The sequence below is a fragment of the Zosterops lateralis genome, assembly GCF_965231275.1.
Source record: "Zosterops lateralis genome assembly, chromosome: 9".
Classification (NCBI taxonomy): domain Eukaryota; kingdom Metazoa; phylum Chordata; class Aves; order Passeriformes; family Zosteropidae; genus Zosterops; species Zosterops lateralis.
In genome coordinates, this window is record NC_139769.1 from 1669026 (window position 1) to 1691241 (window position 22216).

General features: G+C 44.7%; 2 protein-coding genes across 3 annotated transcripts in view; both read right to left on the reverse strand.

Moving 5' to 3' along the window:
- Positions 1 to 1047: 1047 nt before the first annotated feature.
- LEPROT (leptin receptor overlapping transcript) lies at positions 1048 to 4919 on the reverse strand. The gene is made up of 4 exons (XM_083867100.1): positions 4856 to 4919; positions 4636 to 4711; positions 3192 to 3378; positions 1048 to 1958 (listed from the first exon to the last, which is right to left on the reverse strand). Exons 1-4 carry the CDS (start codon positions 4869 to 4871, stop codon positions 1842 to 1844), a joined length of 396 nt encoding a protein of 131 aa, XP_083723226.1. The 5' UTR covers positions 4872 to 4919; the 3' UTR covers positions 1048 to 1841.
- A 1099-nt stretch (positions 4920 to 6018) lies between these two features.
- Positions 6019 to 22216, reverse strand: part of DNAJC6 (DnaJ heat shock protein family (Hsp40) member C6) — a gene marked incomplete at its 5' end in the record, with an annotated part of 36146 nt that continues 19948 nt past the window's right edge. For both annotated transcript variants that reach the window (XM_083867990.1, XM_083867989.1), the window contains 14 exons: positions 6019 to 8282; positions 9165 to 9341; positions 10335 to 10480; positions 11217 to 11474; positions 13171 to 13305; positions 14267 to 14335; positions 15095 to 15247; positions 16708 to 17163; positions 17815 to 17895; positions 17991 to 18184; positions 18356 to 18435; positions 19069 to 19186; positions 19904 to 20098; positions 21397 to 21530. In XM_083867990.1, coding sequence (XP_083724116.1) covers positions 8181 to 8282; positions 9165 to 9341; positions 10335 to 10480; positions 11217 to 11474; positions 13171 to 13305; positions 14267 to 14335; positions 15095 to 15247; positions 16708 to 17163; positions 17815 to 17895; positions 17991 to 18184; positions 18356 to 18435; positions 19069 to 19186; positions 19904 to 20098; positions 21397 to 21530 — 2298 coding nt within the window. In that variant the 3' untranslated portion in view covers positions 6019 to 8180. The remainder of the gene's footprint in view (positions 8283 to 9164; positions 9342 to 10334; positions 10481 to 11216; positions 11475 to 13170; positions 13306 to 14266; positions 14336 to 15094; positions 15248 to 16707; positions 17164 to 17814; positions 17896 to 17990; positions 18185 to 18355; positions 18436 to 19068; positions 19187 to 19903; positions 20099 to 21396; positions 21531 to 22216) is intronic.

The following is a 22216-nucleotide window of genomic DNA, read 5'->3' on the forward strand; positions in this document are numbered from 1 at the left end:
ACTCAACACCCACCAACCACAGCCCAAAGGGGATACAGTACAATGGAAAAATTTGGCAAAAAAAGCAATTTAAACCAGCATTTTCTGCTCCTCTTGGTCACTCTGGATTGTCCTTGTTCCCTGCTCCTGTCACACACCACAGCAGAGCCCACAGAGACTGATTTATCTGAAGGAAATATTCAATCTCAGCTGCTTTTTCTCCTCAAAACTCCATCAGTAATTCAGTATTTTTGTAGATTTTTACTGCAGCCTTTGGTACAGAAATGGAGTAAAAGTTTTCCAGAATCCAACCCCAATCCAAGAGGAGTTCAATGGAATTGTTAGAAAAGAAATTAAGAATTTATCATCAGGCACTGACTGGGTTTTATTTCACTGTTTTGCTTCATTGTTGAGTAAAAAATGCCACTGTCTAGAGAGAAAAAAAAAAAGGCATCTTCTTTAAAACCAAAGCAGGATTTAAACATGGAAATGATGTTTAACCTGAAAAATTTGGTTTATCATTAAAACAAGGGATTTCCCCAGTGCCAACAGAGTTCACCAAAAGCAGGAAGAAAATACTCAGATAATTTGTTTTATAAGTTTATCCTGCTCTGTCTTGGATGGAGCATGAACATCCAGAAAAAAAAAAATAATGTTAATTCTTCTTTTAGCAGGAGACAAACTAGAATTCCTTCAATATAAAATACAACAACTCAAGTGTTCCTTCTCCCACAGCTGAAATTTCCATTGAAAATATGGAATTTTCCTTCTTTAAACTCCTTTTTCCATTCCTGCTTGAGCCATGGCCCACAAATGGAGAGCAAAAAATTATTTCTGTCCCCATTTCAGAGTGTTCCTGGAATTAATTATTGACCATCCCCTCCATCCTTACAAAACTAAAGTAATAAAATGCCATTTGCTGAAGTGTAATTATTTAAATGGTTACTAAGATAATGCTATTTAAATCCAGAGTGTTTTAATGTAATAACAACCTTCTGGAGAAGAGTGTTTTAAAAGCAAGGAGGAAAATAAAAAAATCCTACCCAGCAGAACACTCAGTTCCTTGCAATTCAACACCCAGAAAAAGACAGAGTTGAACAGTAAAATGTGATTTTTTAAGTGTCCTGAGGGTAGTTTCTCCTTTTGTGAACCTTCATAGAAGTTGTGTCAGTTTTAAGATGCATTAAAGTGGATTTTTCCCACAATTTTTGAACTGAACAGGGCCAGAAAATTATCTTTGTGGGGAGAAAATATTCTTCAAACAAACCTAAGTGGAGGGTTTTTAACCAGGGTTATTTTCTTTTGCTTTTACATTTACATTTGGCTTTATAGCATTAAGAAAAAAACACAGTTTTTCTCAAATTACAATTAATGAGATGTCAATGAAATACAAACTCGTCCTAATTAAAGCAGAAGGATTGATCAAAGCTGAACAATCCCAATTAGGACAATCTTTTTATTATCCTTTGATTAGATGGTTAAAAACCCAACAGGAATCAGCGACCAGTGGCTCAATTGCATTTAAACCAAAACTAAACTGCAATTAAACCAAAAAAATTAATGCAAATATAGTGAAAAATGGCTAAAACTGCTGATGTTTTGTAAACTTCTTCAAGGATAAACTCAGATTTTAGTGATTTCACTTCAAGCCAACCATCAGCAAGGTCCCTTTGGCTGAAGTACATTTTTTTTTTTTTAAAAAAAAGCAAATTATGAAGCGATAACATGGATTTTCTAACAAAACACACACATTATAATATCTGTACATACACACAGAACAGGGAGTGAGGAGGAAACAAAACAAAACAACAAAAAAAAAAAAGCTGTAAAATATTCCAAATTACCAGCACCACGAGGAGCTCCTACCACTGCTCCCAGCTAAAGTCATCTCCTCTGCCAAACACCAGGAAAAAACCTAAAATAGTCAGGAAAATAACTGCATTTCCAGCCAGCACCAGGCCACAGGCTCCCCATTTGATCTGAAATACAAGAAATGGAACAGTCAGAGCAGCTTTTCTCAGAAAAGAAACTCAGGGCAGTTATTTCTAACCATTAGATCAGCTAAAATAATAATAATTAAAAAAAAATCAAAATATTACAGAAAGGCTCTAAAAGCAGAAAAGGTAAATAATAAATAATTCAATTTGTGTGACTAATTATTCAATTAGCAGCCACTGGTGTCAGTAATAAACAATTCAGCCAAGTTAATGCTGGGATTTAGGAGGAAATGATGACTTGCCTTATAAAATCATTAAAACACACCTAAATCAGAGAGAAATCTGGTGAAATTTGTGCAACAAAATCAAAAATCTCCTTTTAAATAAGCAAAGAAAGTAAATTAAATAAGTAAGGCATGGAAAATGTGGATTTAAAAGTAAACAGGGGTGGGGTTTGTTTTTTTTTGTTTTTGTTTGTTTGGTTTTTTTTTTTTTTTTTTTTTTTTTTTTTTTTTTTTTTTTTAAATGAGATGCACAAGTGATTTACTTAAATAAGCAACATTTTCTCTTAAAATCCATGACTGAGAGTTCCCTCTCGTGGCTGTTCTGCTGCTGCTGCCAGGCCACGACTCCAAAATAAAATAAAATAAAAAATCTCAGGGGAATTGGGGCATTACAAATAAATTTCAATAAATAAATGATTGAAAGTGAAGGGGAAGAAAAGCAAAAAGACTCAGTAAAACACTGGGTGGTTGGGACGTGGGACAGGAGGAATATTTTTGATTTTTTTTGAGAGAGATGTGACCAAAATCTCACCCCTGGAGAGCAGCTCAGAAAGAAAGAGGAAAGGAAAGAAGTTGGGAAGAGTTTTTTGAGGTTTTGAGGGGGTAAAGTTTGGGAAATGCTTTGGGAGCAGCTCTGGAAGTTTGGCCTTTTATCTTTTAAACTCCTCAGTCCCCAATTTGCAGCATTTTCAGTGGAGAAAGCAGAGATTTCAACAGAAAAATCAGGATTATGGAGCAAAAAGTGAATGCAAAGGGTGATGAGGCAGAGAAGGAAAGAATTATCTTGTGTTGGACCAAAACAAAGCTGGAAGGGAAAAAAAAAACAGCTAAAAACTTTTAATTTGGGTGAGTTTTGGGGTTTTTTTTTGCTCAAAAAGGCAAATTTCAGTGGATTCTTTCCACAACAAGGAAACGACAGCAAGGATTGAAGACAACACCCAATAAGTGATGCCTGAGAATTAAAAAAACTAAGAAATGAGGCAGGACTTACTGCTTCCACCCGTGCCAGGATGATGGGAAAGCCAAAGGCAGAGACAACAATCCCTGTGGTGAAGAAATAAGCCAGCTCCCTGCAGGCACTGCTGGCTGCATCACTGTCATCTCCAACCCTCCTGGCAATGAACTGGGGAATGGGGCACAGGAAATAAAATATCAACACAAACAGCGGCCAGTACACGCTGGGCAGGGGGAGAAAAAAAAAAAGAGAAGGAAAGGTATTGTTAGTTAAAATAGGTATTTCGACCAGAAAGTTGGTGCAATATTCTTAATGCTACTCTTTTTTTTTTTTTTTTTTTTGGTGGTTTGAAAAGTGGATTATTAATCAGAAATTAAAATTTATTATAATAAATTTATAATTATTATAATAAATCAGAAATTCCACCTCATTTTCTCTGCCCTGACAGAGCAACATCCACCCTCTTACACAAGTAGTGGTTGATTTTATTTTACTTTTATTCATCCTCTCACACAAGCAAAGTATTGATTTTATTTTACTTTTGTCCACCTTCTCACACAAGCAAGAGTTGATTTTATTTTACTTTTATTCACCCTCTCACACGAGCAGTGGTTGATTTATTTTACTTTTATTCATCCTCTCACACGAGCAAAGTCTTGATTTTATTTTACTTTTATTCACCTTCTGATACAAGCAAAGTGTTGATTTTATTTTACTTTTATCCACCCTCACACAAGCAAAGTGTTGATTTTATTTTACTTTTATCCACCCTCTGACACAAGCAAGTGCTGATTTATTTTACTTTTATCCACCTTCTCACACGAGTAAAGTGTTAATTTTATTTTACTTTTATTCTCCTCTTACACGAGCAAGTGATTTATTTTATTTTATCCACCTTCTCACACAAGCAACTGTTGATTTTATTTTACTTTTATCCACCTTCTCACACATCAACTATTGGTTTTATTTTCCTTTTGTGCTCAGTTTTGAATGGTTTTGCTGACCCAGCTCTGAGCACAGAGGGAGCAGCAGGAAATGCACTGGAGGAGAAGAGGAGCAGCTTTCCCAAATTCCAGGGGTAAAGCAGACACGCCCTCCCATCTCATCTCTGTGTCAGAGCCTCCTCTGCATTTTCAAAACATTTACAGACACAGAATGACAGAATTATGGAGCAGTTTGGGCTGGAAAGGAACTCAAATCTCATCCAGCCCCTGCCATGGGCGGGGACATCCCAAATGCAAACTCGAGGGAGGAGAATCGCTAAAAGAAACAGGAAATTAAAGAAAAACGCTTAAAAACACTTGAGCGAGGTGGCACAGCTCTTCCTGAGCCGCTTGAAACCTTTTTATTTTAATGGAAACACAAATCCAGCCTAAGGAAGCGATGTTTAACCACAACAAGAGCCTGGAAGCGGCGGGGGAGGAGCCGAACAGCTCCATTAATAAATTATTTTAAACATGAGAAGCTTTGGCCCGCTCACCCGTAGTACTCCAGGGCGCAGCCCAGCATGAGGAAGGTCAGCCCGATGGCTCCGCTGAACGATAAGGCCACGAGAGCTGCAAAGGCACAGGGCGGGCGGTGAGGCGGGGGCCGGGGATCCCTCACGGGGGCCAGGCACCCCTCAGCGAGGGCCGGGCACTCCTCCATCCCCGCCATTCCCCACCCCAGCCCGGTGCTCCCTCACGGGGACCCGCCGGTACCTTTGACTCCCGCCATGTCCGGGCTCCGCTGGCACCGCGCGACTTCCGCCCTCTGGTCCCGCCCCTTTTTTTCCCGCCACGCCCCTTTTTTTCCGCACCACGTGACCGAGCCTTTATAAGGGCGGGGCTGTGGGCGGGATGAGCCTTTTCCCGCCACGCCCGCGCTCGCGACAAAGGGGGCGGGGCTTCCTGAGGGGGCGGGGCTTCCTGAGGGGACGGGCTCGGGGTGGGGTTTAATTCACGTTTAACGCGAATAAACGCGTTTGTTTTAATGTATAACCTCCTCTGTGAGGGTAATAAATGTATATGAGTGCGTATTAAATTCATTTATGTGCGTAAGAAGCGCGTGTTTGCGGTTTGAATCCGTAATTACCCCTTTAAAGAGCCCCCGCCCCTCAGGCGCTGCCGGGTTGTGGGTATTCCTGAAAACCGCTGTTTTCACCCCAAAAACTGGACCCAAGGCGCCTTTTTGCCTCAAGCGGGGCCACCTCAGGGCCTGCATTATCCTCCCTTCTGCTAATCCACGCTAAGAAAGGCATAGATTTTTTTTTAAAGCCGTGTTTTTCAAGCCTTGGATATTTGAGGTGACACTTTGGATCTCCCGTTTCTGACCCTTTTTGCCCCAACAATGGCCTTTCTGCCCAAGAACAGCCTTATTAATCCAGCGATGGCCTTTTTACCCACCTTGTTGACCCAAGAACAGCATTTTTGTCCCAAGAAAAGCCTTTTAGAAGGAGATTTTCCACAACTTTTTCAATAACCCTCCCCAGGGAGCTTTTCTTCAGATAAGTCCCTCCTCAGCTCTTCCCTTTATATCTTCCCTGATCCGTATTTTTCCCCCCCATTTTTCATTATTTTAAATTACTTTGAGCCACAAGGCTTGTTAAAACAGGCTCAATCTACTAAATGCTTTTTAAAAAATTGAAAATTTGGGGTTTGCTGACTTGTTTGGCTGCAGGTCTCTGAAGGCAAAAACCTGAGAACAGCAATTCTGAGTTGTTTCCAAATAATTTGGGGAAAAAGCACCTGGAATAATAAAAATAAAAGTACCTGGGGATAATGACAGTGACACCTCCTGATCCTCGTGGTCACAAGCACAAAAGATACTTGAATTTGTTAATTTGAGCTTTTTTTTAATGTATATACAAATGTTTTAGACCAGTCACAATTTTCATCGAGTATATACCGTATTTACAAAAATTACAATAATTTAGTCAAACAGTAAACCTGAACATTGATGACCTCTGTCACTACCAGATATGACAAGAATGGGTTTGGTTTGTTTTGGGTTTTTTTTAAGTTAACTATTTGGATATACATACATCCTAATACTTTCATGCATCCATAAAAACATTAGGGATGGAAGTAATCAAAGCTTAAGTGGGGTAAAGGGTTGGGATGGTTTTTTGGTGGGGTTTTTTTTGGTAAAGTTTAATGGTGGATTTGTATTTTTTGTGAATGGATGAGTGTCCAGAGTTATGTGCCGTGACAAACTCGATACAAAGCTAAATGAGGGTTTTTTCATCATTAAAAAAAGTACGTTATAGTAATGAGATCCTTTTTTTTTTTTTATTATATAGGCATAGGTCACAATATCTACAAATGTGAATGAGAAACAATAAACCAACAAATCACAGGAACATGATTCACATTCCAGTTATCTCTTTAAATAAGACGAGCACATACTGGATCAAAACATTAATAAATAACATCCAGTTTGTTACTATTATCTTAAGGTCTTTTATATAAAAGGAGACCTATTGTGTTGGTTTCACATTTTCAGTTAATGGCAGTAAATAATGGACCAGTACAACAAAAGGATGAGTTTTATACAGAAAGCCATGTACTTTGACACACTGTCTTTGCAGTAATAGCTTTGCCACTTGAAAAAAAATGTAAGTGCAACAAGTAGTGGATTGTCTTGAAAAACCACCAGCCTTCAAGACTCACATCCGATGGCAACCTGTTCCTGAGGCAGTAAATGCACATTTATTTCCTGCCCACCTTCTGAGTGTCCCTCAAATACAGATAGGTGTTGGTAAATAAACTGCTAGCTTTAGTTACTCTACAAAAAAATGCCAGAATTTGGGGTGAAGTTTGAATTTTGACTCGCTTTTGAACTAGGAAAGCTGCTTCAGCTTCAGCAGCAAAGAGATTTCCTTGTGATGTTATTGCTTTGGTCCAATATAAACTTTTAAGAGAATCATAATTTGCACTGGAGTGACCTCAGAAATCAGACCTGGTCTGTGGATGTCTGTGTGACAACTTGTACACCACGATCTGAAAAATGAAGTTGCAACAGGTTTCAGCCTGCCAAGAGCCTTGGCCAAGTGCTCTGGAGCTGATAAAGGCATAAAGGTGATACAAGTGGGCTGGGAAAAGTTCTGAATCCTCAGGAGGGCAAGTGTTACCTACTGGGAAGTTTCTAAACCTTTCCAGCAGAATTTTAAGTTGTTGGTATTTCTTTGATGGTTTCAAGCTGCCGATGAGAACCACAGGAAGTGCAGCACGGGCTCATTCCTCACTTGGACAAGGTGGCTTCACCCTTTCCCCCCAAAACTGCTGCTTAACAAACCAACAAAGGGCTCTGGAATCAAGGACTCATTTCTTGCTTTCCAAAGCACTCTCTGAGGACTTCTGCCTGCACCTTTCACTGTGAGATTAAATTTAATTAATGCAAAAGCAGCGAGCAGCTGCCACACTGACCCAAACCCAGGATTCAGCTTTGGCTCCCTTCAGCCAGAACTACACTAGATGAGCAATTAAGCAGCAAATGGTGACTGTTAGGAGAGTGCCTAAACCACAGCTGAGCACTTCAATTGGATAATTCCATCCAAACCCAGAAAAAAAAAAATAAAAAGGTACATCGAAGTTTGGGCCTCACCAGCAGCTGTTGAACGCAACTGAAGCGTTGCCATATCACACCTCATATCACCAAAAAAAAAAAAAAAAAAAAAAAAAAAAAAAAAAAAAAAGAACAAAAGTAGGAAATTCACCAGCTACACTTTGTTGGAGACAGACCAATTCCACCTTTCCCAGTATGTGTTCTCTCTTGTCCCACTGGAATCCAAAATAAAATAGAAAAGTTACCAGAAACTGCAACCCGGTGGCTCTGGTAGGGCCAGCCAGGTGGCCAGAGTTCCTCTGAGCTCAGGATTCTGGAGACAAGTGTTAGGAAACCTTTCTCGTGTTCTTCATGATAAGTATTAGGCTCTTAGTTTTCTGAAACTTCTGAATTTCCAGCCAGTTTGGTTGATCTGTGACATTTGTGACAAGAGACTATATAAGCACTAGCACGGGTCTGGAGTGGAGGCTGAGAAAGTACCTAATACAAGGGTTTTTGTCCTTGGTTTTCAAATTCTGACCAGGCATCGTTTAGCTCCATAAATATCATCTTTGCATATTGTTCATATGGCTGCCCAGTAGCCTGGAATAAAAACAGAGAGAAAAGAGGGATATCAGAGCTCCCAAACCCAACCACAACAGCTCGTGAGCAGATTCCCAAGCAGCTCCATGAATTTTCACTTTTTCCTTGACAAAAATGAGCTACTCTGGAGGGCTCTGTCCTTAAGAATTTCTTTGCTTTGCTGCTTCTCAGAGCTGAAACCCCCCAGAGTAGGATAAATCACTGTCCCACAGGCATAATAAATGTAACCTTACAAATAATAAATATAACCTTGGCCTTGGGAGAGAAATTTTGCCTGCATGGCAGGGGAAGAGCAGTTCCTGGATGAAATCAGAATTCCTGCAAACCTCCCACATCCTCCCAAGCCTTGAGACTCTCAGGGCCTCCATTCCCTGCCAGGTGGAAGCTTCCTCCTCCCCATAGGGTGTCCCTGGTCAGTGAGTGGCAGCAGCCAGAGCAGGAGCCACAAGCTGGGCAATCAAACAAGCTGATGGTTGGATTTGGATCTCCTTTAGCAGGAGCTGTTGCCCAGCAGTAGAATGGCTGAGAGTCAAAGTGAGAGTGACAAAAGCTCTGAATTTCTGCTGCTTGAAGCAGCAGGTTCCAGGCACAGTCTTGGGGCTGGGAGTGGTTTCACAAAACCCCTGACTGGGTTGGGTTGGGAGGGACCTTAAAGACTAAATGGTTCCATGGGACACCTTCCACTATCCCAGGTTGCTCCAACCAGGCCTTGAACACTTCCAGGGATGAGTTTAGAGTTCTCAACTTTCAGAAACCAGCAAAAAATCCTGATCTCTCATTTTCTACAGAGCTGTTTGCAGCAATCCACCCAGCAATCCCATCCAACACTTTCCAACCAAGGCTGATGGTTTCCCCCCTGAGGTGGAGGCAGCCCAGCCTTACCTTGTCGGGGTGAACGACAAGCACAGCCCGCCTGTACACCTTCTTCACCTGCTCTGGAGTCACCAGGTCTGCCATACTCACAGGCTTCCACTTGGTCTCCCCTGCCCAAAGCACCGTGTGCATGGTGGACAGCAGTGCCCTGATATTCCTCTCCTTCCCTTCGATCCACTCCAGCACCTGCACAAAGGAATGGAAGTCTCTATTTATGCCTCACATTAGATATTCCACCTGGACAAAGTTTCTTCATTTGAATAGCTGTGACCCTGGGGAGCATCTTAAATTTCTTTCCATGCTTTAGAAAACCTTCAGAAAACCATTGTCTAATTGTCATTGATTTTTATATCACTGCTTGAAAGTTTGAGCAACATCCTTGCTAAAAACACTGACTTAGTATAGTCAAAAGACAAATTAAGTGTTCAGCTGTCTGGTTCTTTAGCAAGGTTAATTGCACACCTAAACTAAGCTCGGCTAAGCTGAAATGTAAATGTGAAAACCAAAGCATAAATAGATTTTGCATGAGCTGAGCTGCCCAAATGAAGTAAAAATGCATCAGAGCAAAGAGAATTATATTGGGATGGCCAAATCAGCTGGGAGCTTCAGTGACTCAACAGCTTTTGTGGGGATAAAAATGGGAGCTGGGAAAATTCCTGCCCACTCCATGGTCTGACCTCTGTCTAGCTCTTGTGGCTGATGGTGGTGTTCAGCGTGGTTGCTGTCACTTCCCAAAGGTTAAAACCTTTCCACAAGGCTAAAACCAGGAAATTTTGAGAGGATCATTCTGTTTTCTAGAACTCTGCTTGGCTTCTGCTGCAGCTTCTCCTCTGAGTCCTCTCTCCTTCTGCCATTCCAATTTGTGGTCTCATATTTCACACACAGAGCAGGACAGACTGAATTTCCTTCCCTTTCATAAGGGATCTGCAGTTTGGCAATTTATTGAGGAGAGATGAGAGAATTCCAAAGCGGGCAGGATTAATGAGGCAGAGGATTAGTTCAATTAGCTGCGCCTGCTAATCAGGGCTGGAGTGCTGTGGAAGAGCAGCAGCCCAGACAGTGACATTGAACAAGCCATTGTTGATGTGGTCTGGTTGAGGATAGAAATATAACCTTGGAGTTTTAAATCTGTTGAGGACATTGAATGACTGCGACAACATCACCAGGAATTTTGCTTACTTTTAGTTTCTCAGGGTCCATCTCCTTTGCCATTTCTTCTTTTCTCATCTCAGCTATTGTTTTGGGGCCCTTCTTGTCCTTGTGAGCGTTAAACCCTTGACCAGATAATAAATCTTCGAAATCTGCAGACACTTTTGGCTTGGAATCTTGAAAACCGAGAAGATTTGAAATCATTATCATGGCATGGAGGCATTTAAACACTGACTTTCTACATAAGTTACATCCTTTGGTTAATCACACTAACAATCTCCCAGTGCTAATGAACCTGCAGGTTCTCATGAAAGAACATGTTTGAATGTTCTGAAATTATGAAATGAGAAAGAACCTGTTTCTCAATGTTACTTTTAAGCTGTTGTTATAGAATCCCAGAATGGTTGGTGTTGGAAGGGAACTTAAAGTTTATCCAGTTCCAACCCCTTGCCATGGGCAGGGACACCTCCCACTATCCCAGGTTGCTCCAAGCCCCATCCAACATGGCCTTGGCCACTTCCAGGATTATTTTGGAAGCTCATTTGGAATACAGGACTCCCTAACTAGCACAATTTACCATTTAGGACAGCATAAAGTCCCAAACAATCCTAGCTTAGCCCTAACCCGCAAACCAAAGGGACATCAGGATGAGTGGGACCAGCCCTTTGGACGCTGAATCCCGCAGCTCTTACTGACATTAGTGGGTCCTTTCCCTCACTCTCCAACCTGGCCTTGGCCACTTCCAGGATTATTTTGGAAGCTCATTTGGAATACAGGACTCCCTAACTAGCACAATTTACCATTTAAGACAGCATAAAGTCCCAAACAATCCTAGCTTAGCCCTAACCTGCATTAGGGACATTGGGGAGAAGTGGGACCAACCCTTCGGACGCTGAATCCCGCAGCTCTTACCGACATTGGCGGGTCCTTTCCCCCGCTCTCCCTGCGGGCCGGTGGCCGAGAAGCTGACGTTGTAGTTGGGTTTGTTCTGGGGGGAGGCGTGGGGCACTCCGGGCTGAGCTTTGGGCTGTGCCCCCTGCCAGCCGTAGCCCGAGCCCTGCTGCCACCCGCTGCCCCCCATGGGCTGCGGCGGCGGCTTCTGGGGGGACGGGGGGAACCCCCCGCCCATGCCCGTCGGTGTGGTCGGTTTGCTGGCAAACGAGGGGCCACCTGCAGACAGCAATGGCAGGGACTCACTGGGGGAGGTAAAACAGGCAGCTGAGCCAACTAAAGTCCCCCCATCCCACTCCCGGCTTCTGTTCTCGGCTCCGCCACGAATTTTGGCGTCATTGCTTTAGCCCCAAGGTTGCTCTGTGAGGTCTGAAATCTGGACCCAAAGGAATAACTCATTTATATGGTCTCTGAAGAGCAGGCTAGCCAGGAAATCAGCTCAGAAGAACCATAGTGAGGTGTTTATAGAGCTGGCTTTGAGGGTTTGAGGAATTGGAGGTAGCTCACGGAAAGCTGGATGTAGCTGAGCTTTGAGGAATTGGAGGCAGCTGAAGGAAACAGGGAAAGCTGGATGTACCCAACAAGGAGCCACAGCTCTGTGTGGATGGTGGCAACACAGAATGACAGAATGGTTAAGGTTTGGAAGGACGTTAGAGCTCACCTAGTTCAATCCCACTTTCCACTAGCCCAGCTTGCTCAGAGCCCCATCCAGCCTGGCCCTGAGCACTCCCAGGGATGAGGAAGCTCTCTGGGCAGCCTGTGGCAGTGCCAACACCCAGCTGGTGTTGTTGAAATAGTGTCTCCTCACACTGTGCTGATTAAAACCATCCACAGAGCTGTGTCCCAGCACCTCATTGCTTTAGGGGATGTTCCTCTGGCTCTGGTTGTGTTTGTGGGAGGTGCCCAGTGTCAATGGTTTATTATTTCACTCTGACATCCACACGCAACTCCCAGCTCGGAAATGTGTCATGGAAACTGGATGAAGTGCTTTCAAGTTAGTCACCACCCACAAAAATGTGCTTAAATATCCCGGGGACGCCAAGCCGTTTGTTTTTAAACCCCACCACTCTGCTACAGAATGCGTGTTTTAAAAGGACCTCGGTGGCTCTGACATGGGGCTTGGCAGCCTTTTTGTTTTGCTCCTGCAGAGCAGCCTGAAATCCAGCAGAGGGAACTGGGAAACCGAATTCCAGACCCACGCTGGGACTGACGCAAAGGGCAAAACAAACATCACAGCAAACCACAAGGGCTCGCAAAGAGCCCAGGGCAGCAACAAAGGCAAGAAAAATCTATTTGCCACACTCAGACAATGCTGGGCTTTAAGGAAAGCTTCGATAATTTCTCAGAACTGCCTTTTAAACGTTGGAATTGAATGTTTGCTGATTGGTTTATGACATAAGGGGAAAAGGGTTTTCTAAGCAGTCAAGCTTTGTAGCCGGGTGCAAATACTCCCACTTTTAGATAATATTGCAAATCAGAGGCAGATCAATTCCACAGCTTTTCTGACAAAGCAGGAAAATGAGTCCAGTGTGGAAGGAAACAATTCCTCAAGAAGCCCAGCAGCTTTGCAGAACCAAATTCTCCTCCCAGGCCTGTAGCAGCCCTTGAACACAGAGCATCCTCAGCTGGGGCATGTTGGGACTTATCAGAGGTTGTGCTTGGCAATCCCTGGAGCCTGCTGAGCTCCCTGCACGTTGCCAGCACATTTTTTTTTTACTGGGGATCAGGAAAAGGACGGATTTGTGAGAGTTTACAGAGAATCAGGCAGAAGGGAAAGCCTGGCAGCAGCACTGGCACGCAGGTGGGGTGAGAGGCCCCACACATATCAGGCTGCTCAGCTTATTCCTCTAAAAGAATGCTGGTAATTTATTATTTTCCTTTTTTTTTTTTTTTTTTCCTAATGAGGGATGCAAACCTGCTAAACTGGCTCCAAGGCTTCCCAGATCAGCAAATGGATCCAGAGTTTGGGGTTTAGCCTGATGAGTGGGAGTGCTGTGGAGGGATCCTGTAGGACTGGTGGCAGCAGACTTACTTCCCATTCCTAGACCACCTTAAAAAGAAAAAGAAAAAAAAATATATGTAAGAAAAAACAACATTTCTCCTCCTGTTTGATATGAGTGCAGCTCTTCCCCAGTGTTCAGCCACACATTAGAAAACTGCTATTAAAATTGAGTGTACCATTGTCAGGCTCCTCAGCAGCCTCAGACTTGTTGCACTCCCACTCCCAATTAGCAACAGCAGCAGGAATGTTCCCAGACTGTCTGCACTGCCAGAGGAATTGTGACACATGGATGTATTTTAAGAACTAGAAACCTTCAGGAAGCAACTTTGGGAGGCCATACACACACTCTCCCAAGATTAGAAAGAATCCTGCAGTCATTTAGTGGCACCCTGGGAATGCACAGCACCTCCCAGGTTTTTCCCATGGAATGAAACAACCTCTGCACACTCTCCCCTCACCTGTGCTGCCTCTTAAAGAAAAAAAAAAAAAACCCAGATTTTTATTTTTTTTATATGGAAATAATATGTTCTTTGCAGTCAGTGGCAGCATTTTTCCCTCTGCCTCTCCCCTCTCAGAGCTCCTTAAAAGGTTTGGGGTGGGGTTTTTTTTTGTTGGTTTTTTTTTTTTTTTTTGCTAACTGATGCCCTGGAAGGCTGACCTGGAACAGAGAGTGGACAGAACTAGAAAATAAAGTAGATATTTATTGAAAGGCTTAAAGGATCCACCTTGGGCAGGACAAGAGCCTGACCAGCGCTGCACCCAAGGTGGACATAATGTGAGGTCCCATCCTTCTTGTCCCTCCCTCCAGCCCCCCTTGTTTGTGCTTTTGGGCTGAGAGTTGTCCTTGGTGTGCAGCAGGAAAAGGGTTTGTTTTGTGTCCCTGCTGTGTGCAGAGCTGAGTGACACTGACTGTGAGCTCAGAGCTGCACCCTGGGCACCACAGACACATGAAATACATCAAAGCTAAAACTGAAAGCATCATAACCACCCTGAATTTTATGACACATACCTGCTTTATTGGGCCAGTCCCAACCACTGGAAACATCTGGTTGGATGGAAACCGTCGGAGTGCTCGAAGCTGTAGAGAATGATTGGAATGATTGATATCAGTATCTCAAAGCAATCCAGCAAAACCAGCACAGCCCAGTGCCCACCAGGAGCCACTGGGACTCTACAAAGTCTAAGAACTTCACATGGGAGATGGCCCTGCCATGGAAATGGATGATCTTTAAGATCCCTTCCAGCTTTCCAGGGAGATTCTCCCAAGCAGAACGTGTTAGATGATCAGGCACAAACAAATCCGTGGCTGAATGTGTTTCAGACATTAAATTTTGGGGATGAGAAGGAGGAAATTAGGGAACTTTTAAACAAAGAGGAGAAAATTCCTTCTCTTCAGTCAAATTCAGCTGTGAATTTGGTTAGGGTTAGTACTGGAGCTAAAGAAAGTTGGTGCCTGCAACTAGAATCACCAAAGGCTGTGTGTTTTCTCTAAATATGGCTGTGTTTAGTGCAATTAATGGTTGTTTGGTTCAAAGGAGACCTCACAACCACAGGAACATGTGGGCAGACATTCCTCATGGCCTCTCTTTTTTATTTATATAAATAGCCTATTAATTAACTCTAAGACCTGAGCAAAACTCAGCTCATCCTGCCACACTTCACATGCTGAATATACTTTAAGTCCAGAGACCAAAAGCTCTTTCCTGTTTCGTGGGGTTTCTGTGGTTTTAGAGTCATTTTATGGGAAGCATCAGTTGGTACTTAACGGTTCCATTTCTATTTCAAAGCAGCATTTTACATTTATTTAAACACCCTGGAAGAGCCTCCCCTTTCTTACCCATGTGAAAGGGATCGCTGTGCACAGTTGGTGAAGGGCTTCTTGTGGCTTGGAGGAAAGGATCCCCAGGGACAGCTGAGGAGCCAAGGAAGGAGCCCAGGAGGTCTGGACCTGTTTGCTTGGGGCTACTTCCAAATGGATCAAAGGCAGCGGCTGTGAAAACATATTTGAGAAAATGAAATCATTAACTTGCACCAGGAATGTGCTGCAGGGTAAGGGGATGATGCTGTGGGGAGAGGAGCTCTGATACCTGCAGGTAGAAAAGAGGAGACAGCCTGAGACTGTGGGGGAGCAACTGGAGAGCATCAATATCCCAAATTCTGGGCACATAAAGAACCCCATAACTGGGGCGTGGCAGAAAACTGACCCCATCTCTGGTTTCCTAAGGGAGGCTGAATTTAGAGCCAAACAAAGTGAGTGTTAAAACTATTCAGGCACTTCTGATGGGGTTTTAACTGTCAGTAGAGAGTGGAAGGCAGTCTGGAGCTTGGAGTTACTGTCCTGGTGCAATTCCTGCCATTCCTGCTTCCTCTCAAGGTGATCTCAGGCTGGTAAAAGTCATCCATGCTGGGGATAAAAGGGTTTTTAGAAACAGCTTTAGAAAATAATGGATAACTTTCCTACATCACTTGTTACAAAAATCCAGTTCTTCTCCAGCTCCATTTTTGATCAATTTGTGCAGTTTTCTCTCTTTCATGTAAAACCCCAACACTCTCAAGCAAAGGAAACTCCTATGAAGTCACTCAGATTCTTGTCAACAAATTTAAAGTTAAAAGCATCCTGAAAGGTACAACCCCTAGCAGCTCTGCACTGTGGTAATGATGCTACTCATTACTTATGTTACTCTGTCACTATTCCACTCATTTCCCAAGCTCTTATCCTTGTTTTCCTGGCTTGGGGCAATTGAGCTGTGTGGTTCTGGCTCTCCAAAGCTCATAAATCCCTAAATCTTTTTCTGATCTGTTGCTGCACCTCTTGTGTGGTGTGTCTGCAAACCCTGCCCTGGGTGAGAGCTCTCTGAGCCTACAACAGCCACAGCAAGAGAAACCTTCTCCAGGTACAAGGTGACCAATCTCTTCCACTGAAACTTGGATTCTTCTCCTCTCTCTCTTTGCACTTGCTCTGCTTTATCCTTCAAAAGATCCCTCTCCCTGATATCTATCCAACCCCTCCTGCAGCCTGGTCTTGGAAGAAACACAAATCCTCTATTTCCTAGTCCAGGATCACTCTCAAAATTTCAAACTCCCTAAGTTAAAAGAGAAATTCAACTCAGAGTGCTGTAGATCCTACCCAAACCCCTAGAGGGATTTTTTTAGAAACCAGAGGATTTTTTTTTAAATCCCAGAGGATTTATTTTTTTTTTTAAACTCATAATCTCCTCATGTGCACTATGGGATGTGTAATGAGAGAAAAACTGAGGATTTCCAGTGGCTGTGGAGTTTTCCTGTGGAGTCTTTTGGAGGTGTGAGGAGCCTCCAAACCCCGAAGTGCTTTGGTGAGGATGCACCAGCTCAGAACAGAGGAGCTGGTTGTGATCCCCCCATGAAAAGGAGGAAATCTCCCAAGAGCAGATCCCCCAGAAAGACCCTCCGAGCCCCAAATCCCACCATTACCTTCTCCTACCCTCGGGGACGGTGACGGCGACGCCGAAGCCGCCGAGCGCCGCGGGGTCGAGTGCACAGACCCAGGTGCCCCCACCTGAAAAACCTCCTCGGCAGCAGCTCCTCCGGGGCTCTGGGAGGTGCTGCCCACCCCAAACAAATCATTCAGCAGGTCAGAGTTAGAGGGGGCAGCGCTGGGCTGCGAGGGAAAGCTCTTGCTCATGGGGCTGCCATCCAAGCCCAGCAGGTCCACATCTTCAGGAGGTGCTGCTGCTGCTGCTGCTGCTGCTGGAGGCTCTTGCTGCTTTTTGCTGTGTTTGGGTGTCCCGTGGGGTTTGTCACCGCTGGCGTTGCTGTGCTGACTGGAAAGGGACAAGAGTTCGTCATCTGACTGTTCGCTTTCCTCATGCACCAACGCTGCTCGATCCTCTGAGGTGGGGTGAGAGCTACTTTTGTCAGATTTCTGATCTAAACGGTGATTGGAAATAAAATTAGGCAGCCGTTAGTTCGGTCGTCGCAAAAAAAGGTCCCGTAAAATAAAAAAATCAGCTTACAAGCAGAACAGAAAGCTGAGAATAGCACAGCAGCATTTGGCTAAATTAATTTAATTTTTTTTTTTGCTTTTTAAAATAAAAGCTGGCAAATTTCTTCCCCCAGAAGGGTTTTGCAGCCCTGGCACAGCTGGGGTGCCCATCCATGGAGGATGTGGCACTTGGGGACATTGTCAGTGGTGGCCTTGGCACAGCTGGGGAATGGTTGGACTCGATGACCTTAAAGGTCTTTTCCAGCCTTAAATGATCCCATGATTCCTTTGCCGAGATGAACCTAAATTTTCTCATCAAGGCTTATTTATTTCAAGTTTTATCACAAAGGAAGCCTGGGGTGAGGGTTCACCCTAGAACTGTGTCAGTAATGGTCCCACAGAGCTCAGTTTGAGGAGGATGTTGTAGGACAGGAATTCCCCCCTCCATTGCAACATCAGGGTGTGCCCAGCAGCAGCTCTGTGGTCTGAGAGCAAAAGTGGGATCCCTCAGCCTCACTCTGTGCTCCAGGCAGGGGAACAGGAGTTCTTTGTGTTCTTTGGGGCAGATTTGACTCTAAAGACCAAGCCTTGCCTACCTTGCCAGCTGAGGGAGGAGAAGAATGCACTCTGCCCAACGTTCCTGATGTTGTCCTGGGGGGAATCCGTGCCACCTCTGCCTGCAGCACAGAGCAAACAAATTAAACAAAATTAAACAAACCCCAGCTCAGCATGAAGGAATCATGGAGAGGGAATAAATCCATACAGCCCTTACCTGCCAAAGCAAGAGTGTCCTGGTGCTCCTGGTGGGAGGAGAAGAGAATGGAGGGATTGATGTCTTTTGTGGTGAAGTTCTCCCATGGGGGAGTTAATTCAGTTTGTCTGTCTGCAGACTGGATTTCTATGTCCAGTATAACATGAAAGAGCTGAGGGTATTTGTCTGGAGAGTCACAGGCATCCAGCTCGGGCCTAAAGGGGACAAGAGTGGTCCAGTTTAAAAGGGAAGAATATTTCTGGAAAGCTATAAAAAGGCTTTCAGTGTATTCAGGCTTTTCATATTTCATCTGTGACTGTTCTCCCTCAGCCTTCGTCAGGTTTTTATGCATCGGCTTTGATTAATGTTCAGCTTCAAACACTCACTTGGTGAATTTGAGAGTGGTTGTTCCCAGGGCTATGAATCCAGTGTGAAATTGAATTTGGAATATTTGTGTGTTGGTCATCTGAAAAGGAAAAAAAAAAGCAGAGAGAACAAGAGTGTAAATACAGGAGTTAATTCAGTCTACCCTTAGTTAAGTCTTAACTGCTGCATAACTGAGCTCATTCTGCTTGTTCTACAGGCAATATTTTCTTTTCAATATTCCCAAATATTCCCAGTATTTCAATCTATCTTCCACCCTACTGCTGCAGCCTCTGTACAGCAGAAAACCTTCAGGAACAGGCCTTCTTTCCCTGCTTCTCTTTATTTCTGGGATCTACTTATCAGTTTTGCAATGAAATGAAGCTGTTCCCACTGAACACGTTGGAGCAACAGGTTTGTGTCCCAAAAAAAATACAAAACAATTTCACCTGGAGTCAAGGCCTCAGGGAAATGTTATCTACACAGCAAAAGGCACCAATAACGAGTGGAGAGGAGGAAAACATTCACTCTGCAACTTGAATGTTCAAGTTCCAAATCTATCCTCAGGGAAATGTCATCTACACAGCAAAAGGTACCAATAACAAGTGGAGAGGAGGAAAACATTCACTCTGCAACTTGAATATTCAAGTTTCAAATCTATCCTCAGGGAAATGATGGAGATTCCATGGTTATCCAGCTCTTGGTTCCCCACAAGAGAAGTGAAACGTGCCCCCACCTTGGCTTGGAGGCGTCCCCCGATGGTGGATCTCATGTGGTAGACAGAGACAACAACATCTCCATGGACAGTGGCTCCCAGGGGGATCAGGACCTTCCCCTCCTGCACACGGTATTCTCTTGGAGGGGAAGAGGAGGAAAAGGGTTAAGGTCCCTTCTGCCACGTGTCCACATCAAAGCTCTCACCTCCTTCAGGCCCAGCGAGGAGGAGGATTCAGTGTTCTGCTTGGTTAAAGCAAAAATATCCCAGAGGGGGAATCAACAGAGCACTGGATGGTCTTTAGGAAGGTATCCCACCTCCTGCCAGCCTCAGATCCTGATGTCTGTGCACTTATCCCACCCCTGACAACCCCAGATCCTGATGTCTGTGCACTTATCCCACCCCTGATAACCTCAATCCTGATGCCTGTGCAGTTATCCCACTCCTGACAACTCAATCCTAATGTGTGTGCAGTTATCCCACTCCTGATAACCCCAGATCCTGATGTGTGTGCAGTTATCCCACTCCTGATACCCCAGATCCTGATGTGTGTGCAGTTATCCCACCCCTGACAACCCCAGACCCTGATGTCTGTGCAGTTATCCCACTCCTGATACCCCAGATCCTGATGTCTGTGCACTTATCCCACTCCTGATATAACTCCAGACCCTGATGTGTGTGCACTTATCCCACTCCTGCCCACCTCGCCCTCCCTCTGCCCATTTATTTCAACCCCAGGCACCAACTCTCAGTGAACATCCTCATTTCCCAGCAGCCAGGCCATGACTGCAGCTCAGATATCCCACAGCAAAGTGAAAGAGGCTGCTGGGGAAGGCAGGGGGTGCCAGGAACTCACTTCATCCTCTCGTACTCCTGGGAGGTGGTGAGGATGCGCGTCTCCCCGCTCAGGATGTCGCAGAAGGGCCGGCAGCCGTTGCGCTGCTTGTTGAAGCAGGGGACGGGGCTGAGGGTCACTGACTTGATCGTGAGTGGTTTGCAGTGGGGGATGACAGGTTTGTCTGCTATTAGGTCACAAATGTACCCTATGTACCTGCAGGCAGAGAAAACCGGGGCTGAAATCTCCATTTTTTTCGTTTCGCACTCAAAATCTGCCTCAAACTCCTGCAGCAGGGCCATTCTTGCAGAGGCCCAGGACTGGAGATTCCATGTGCTCCAACATCCCTGCAGCTGGCCCAGAATCTGCATTTCCAGCTCTGTGTCTGCAAGGGTGCAACAGGAACTGGCTCAGAGTCTGCATTTCCAGCTCTGTTTCTGCAAGGGTGCAGCAGGAACTGGCCCAGAATCTGCACTTCCAGCTCTGTTTCTGTAAAAGTGCAGCAGGAACTGGCCCAGAATCTGCATTTCCAGCCTTGTTTCTGTAAAAGTGCAGCTGGCACAGGAGAGGGATTCACCCAGGCCCTGTTAACCACAGGTTCAGCACACCAGGGTTTGGGTAGGAAGGACTTTTAGCAGTCATCTAATCTCACCCTCTGCCATGAGCATTATCTCAAATAATGGAATAATTTCAGGTTGGAGGATCTGAAGGTCACCTGCTGTCTGCTCAGAGCAGGAGCAGCCTCACAGCTCTGTCTCAGAACTTGATTTTGTGCTGGGGATGATACTGATGCCTGAAGTTAATACCTATTATTAGTAGATATTTGGAATAGAGGCTCGACAAGGAAAAGGCCTTGTCAAGCCTCTAAAGAGGAGGAAATGATGCCTTGAATTTTATCTTTCATGTATTTCATGTGTCTGTGGTGGCCAGGGGTGCAGCTCTGAGCTCACAGTCAGTGTCACTCAGCTCTGCACACAGCAGGGACACAAAACAAACCCTTTTCCTGCTGCACACCAAGGACAACTCTCAGCCCCAAAAGCACAAACAAGGCTGGGCTGGAGGGAGGGACAGGAAGGATGGGACCTCACAGCCTGGAGCTGGGATTGGACAATTAAACACCAATATGCAAATGGACCAAAACTTATAAAAATGTGAGATCTTATGACTGGTCAACCATTTTGGGTCCATTTTTTGCCCATTTTGGGCCCCCCTTGGGTGCAGCCCTGGTCAGGCTCTTGTCCTGCCCAAGGTGTATCTTAAAGGCCTTTCAATAAATACCTAATTTATTCTCCAGCTCTGTTCAGTCTCTGTTCCAGCTCAGCCTTCCCAATACCCCACCAAGGATCTCCAAGGAAAGAAATCCCACAGCTGCCCTGGGAAAGCTCTTCCACCACCTGATCCCCACTGATTTCTGAGGAATTCTGTGGGATCTGAGCCACAGCCCCCCTGACAGGTCTTTGGGCAGCTCTGAGCACGAGGAGTGGAGCTCAGAGTGCTGAGCCAGGGCACTGTACCTCCTGTGAGATGGCCACAGTACAATTCCAGGTCTCTTTGTGTTCAGCAGCTGCACAGCAGGGCCAGGATGAGAGAAGAGGTGACAGAAACAGAACATTGCACTGACCAGAACTGCTGAGGCTGCACGGCCGTCCTGCCAAGGAAAGGGGCAGAGAGGAAAAACTGTGAGCATCAGAAACATCCCTTAAATTCCAGTCCTCCTGAAATCACAAAATACAATTTATCCAGAAAGAATAGGATGGAGACCACAAGATGATGGGGAGTTTTGAGTTCTGTGCCTTTTGTTCAACACCCAGGACTTGAGTGAACAATCAAAGTTAAGATAAAATCCAGGGAGCAGCCAAAGCCTGAGGGTGGTTGGAAAGCCCACAAGAACATTTTGGCTGCAAATGTTGGTGTTTTGTGGCTGCTCCCCAGCTGTAATTTTGTAATTATTTCAAACATAAGCCTGGAAGTGACCACAGGGGTCAGAGTGCACCCATCCTACAGCTGCAGGAATAGAAATAATAGAAATTTATCCTGGAAAATGATAAACAAACGAAAAATCCAGCCCCGGGCTCCCTCACCCAAACACCTCCACAGCTCTGAGCTTACAGATGGGTTTTTTTTAAAGGTGATTATGGGGGAATGTTTGCTGAGTCACATTGATAGATCAAAAATACAGGAAGAGCAGGAGAAAATCAATATATTCCCATTGCTCTGGGTTCTTGATAAACACTTTCCACTATCCCAAGTTGCTCCAAACCCCTTTGAACACTTCCACGGATGGGCAATCCCCACCTCCTCAAGGCCTCACCACTCTTGCTCCTTGCAATTGAT

Coding starts and splice junctions, on each gene's coding strand:
- LEPROT (XM_083867100.1), bottom strand. Junction 3,379..4,635: donor TGCGCCCTGGAGTACTACGG/GTGAGCGGGCCA, acceptor CCCCCTGCCCAG/CGTGTACTGGCCGCTGTTTG. Junction 1,959..3,191: donor TCCTGGCACGGGTGGAAGCA/GTAAGTCCTGCC, acceptor CTTGTATTTCAG/ATCAAATGGGGAGCCTGTGG.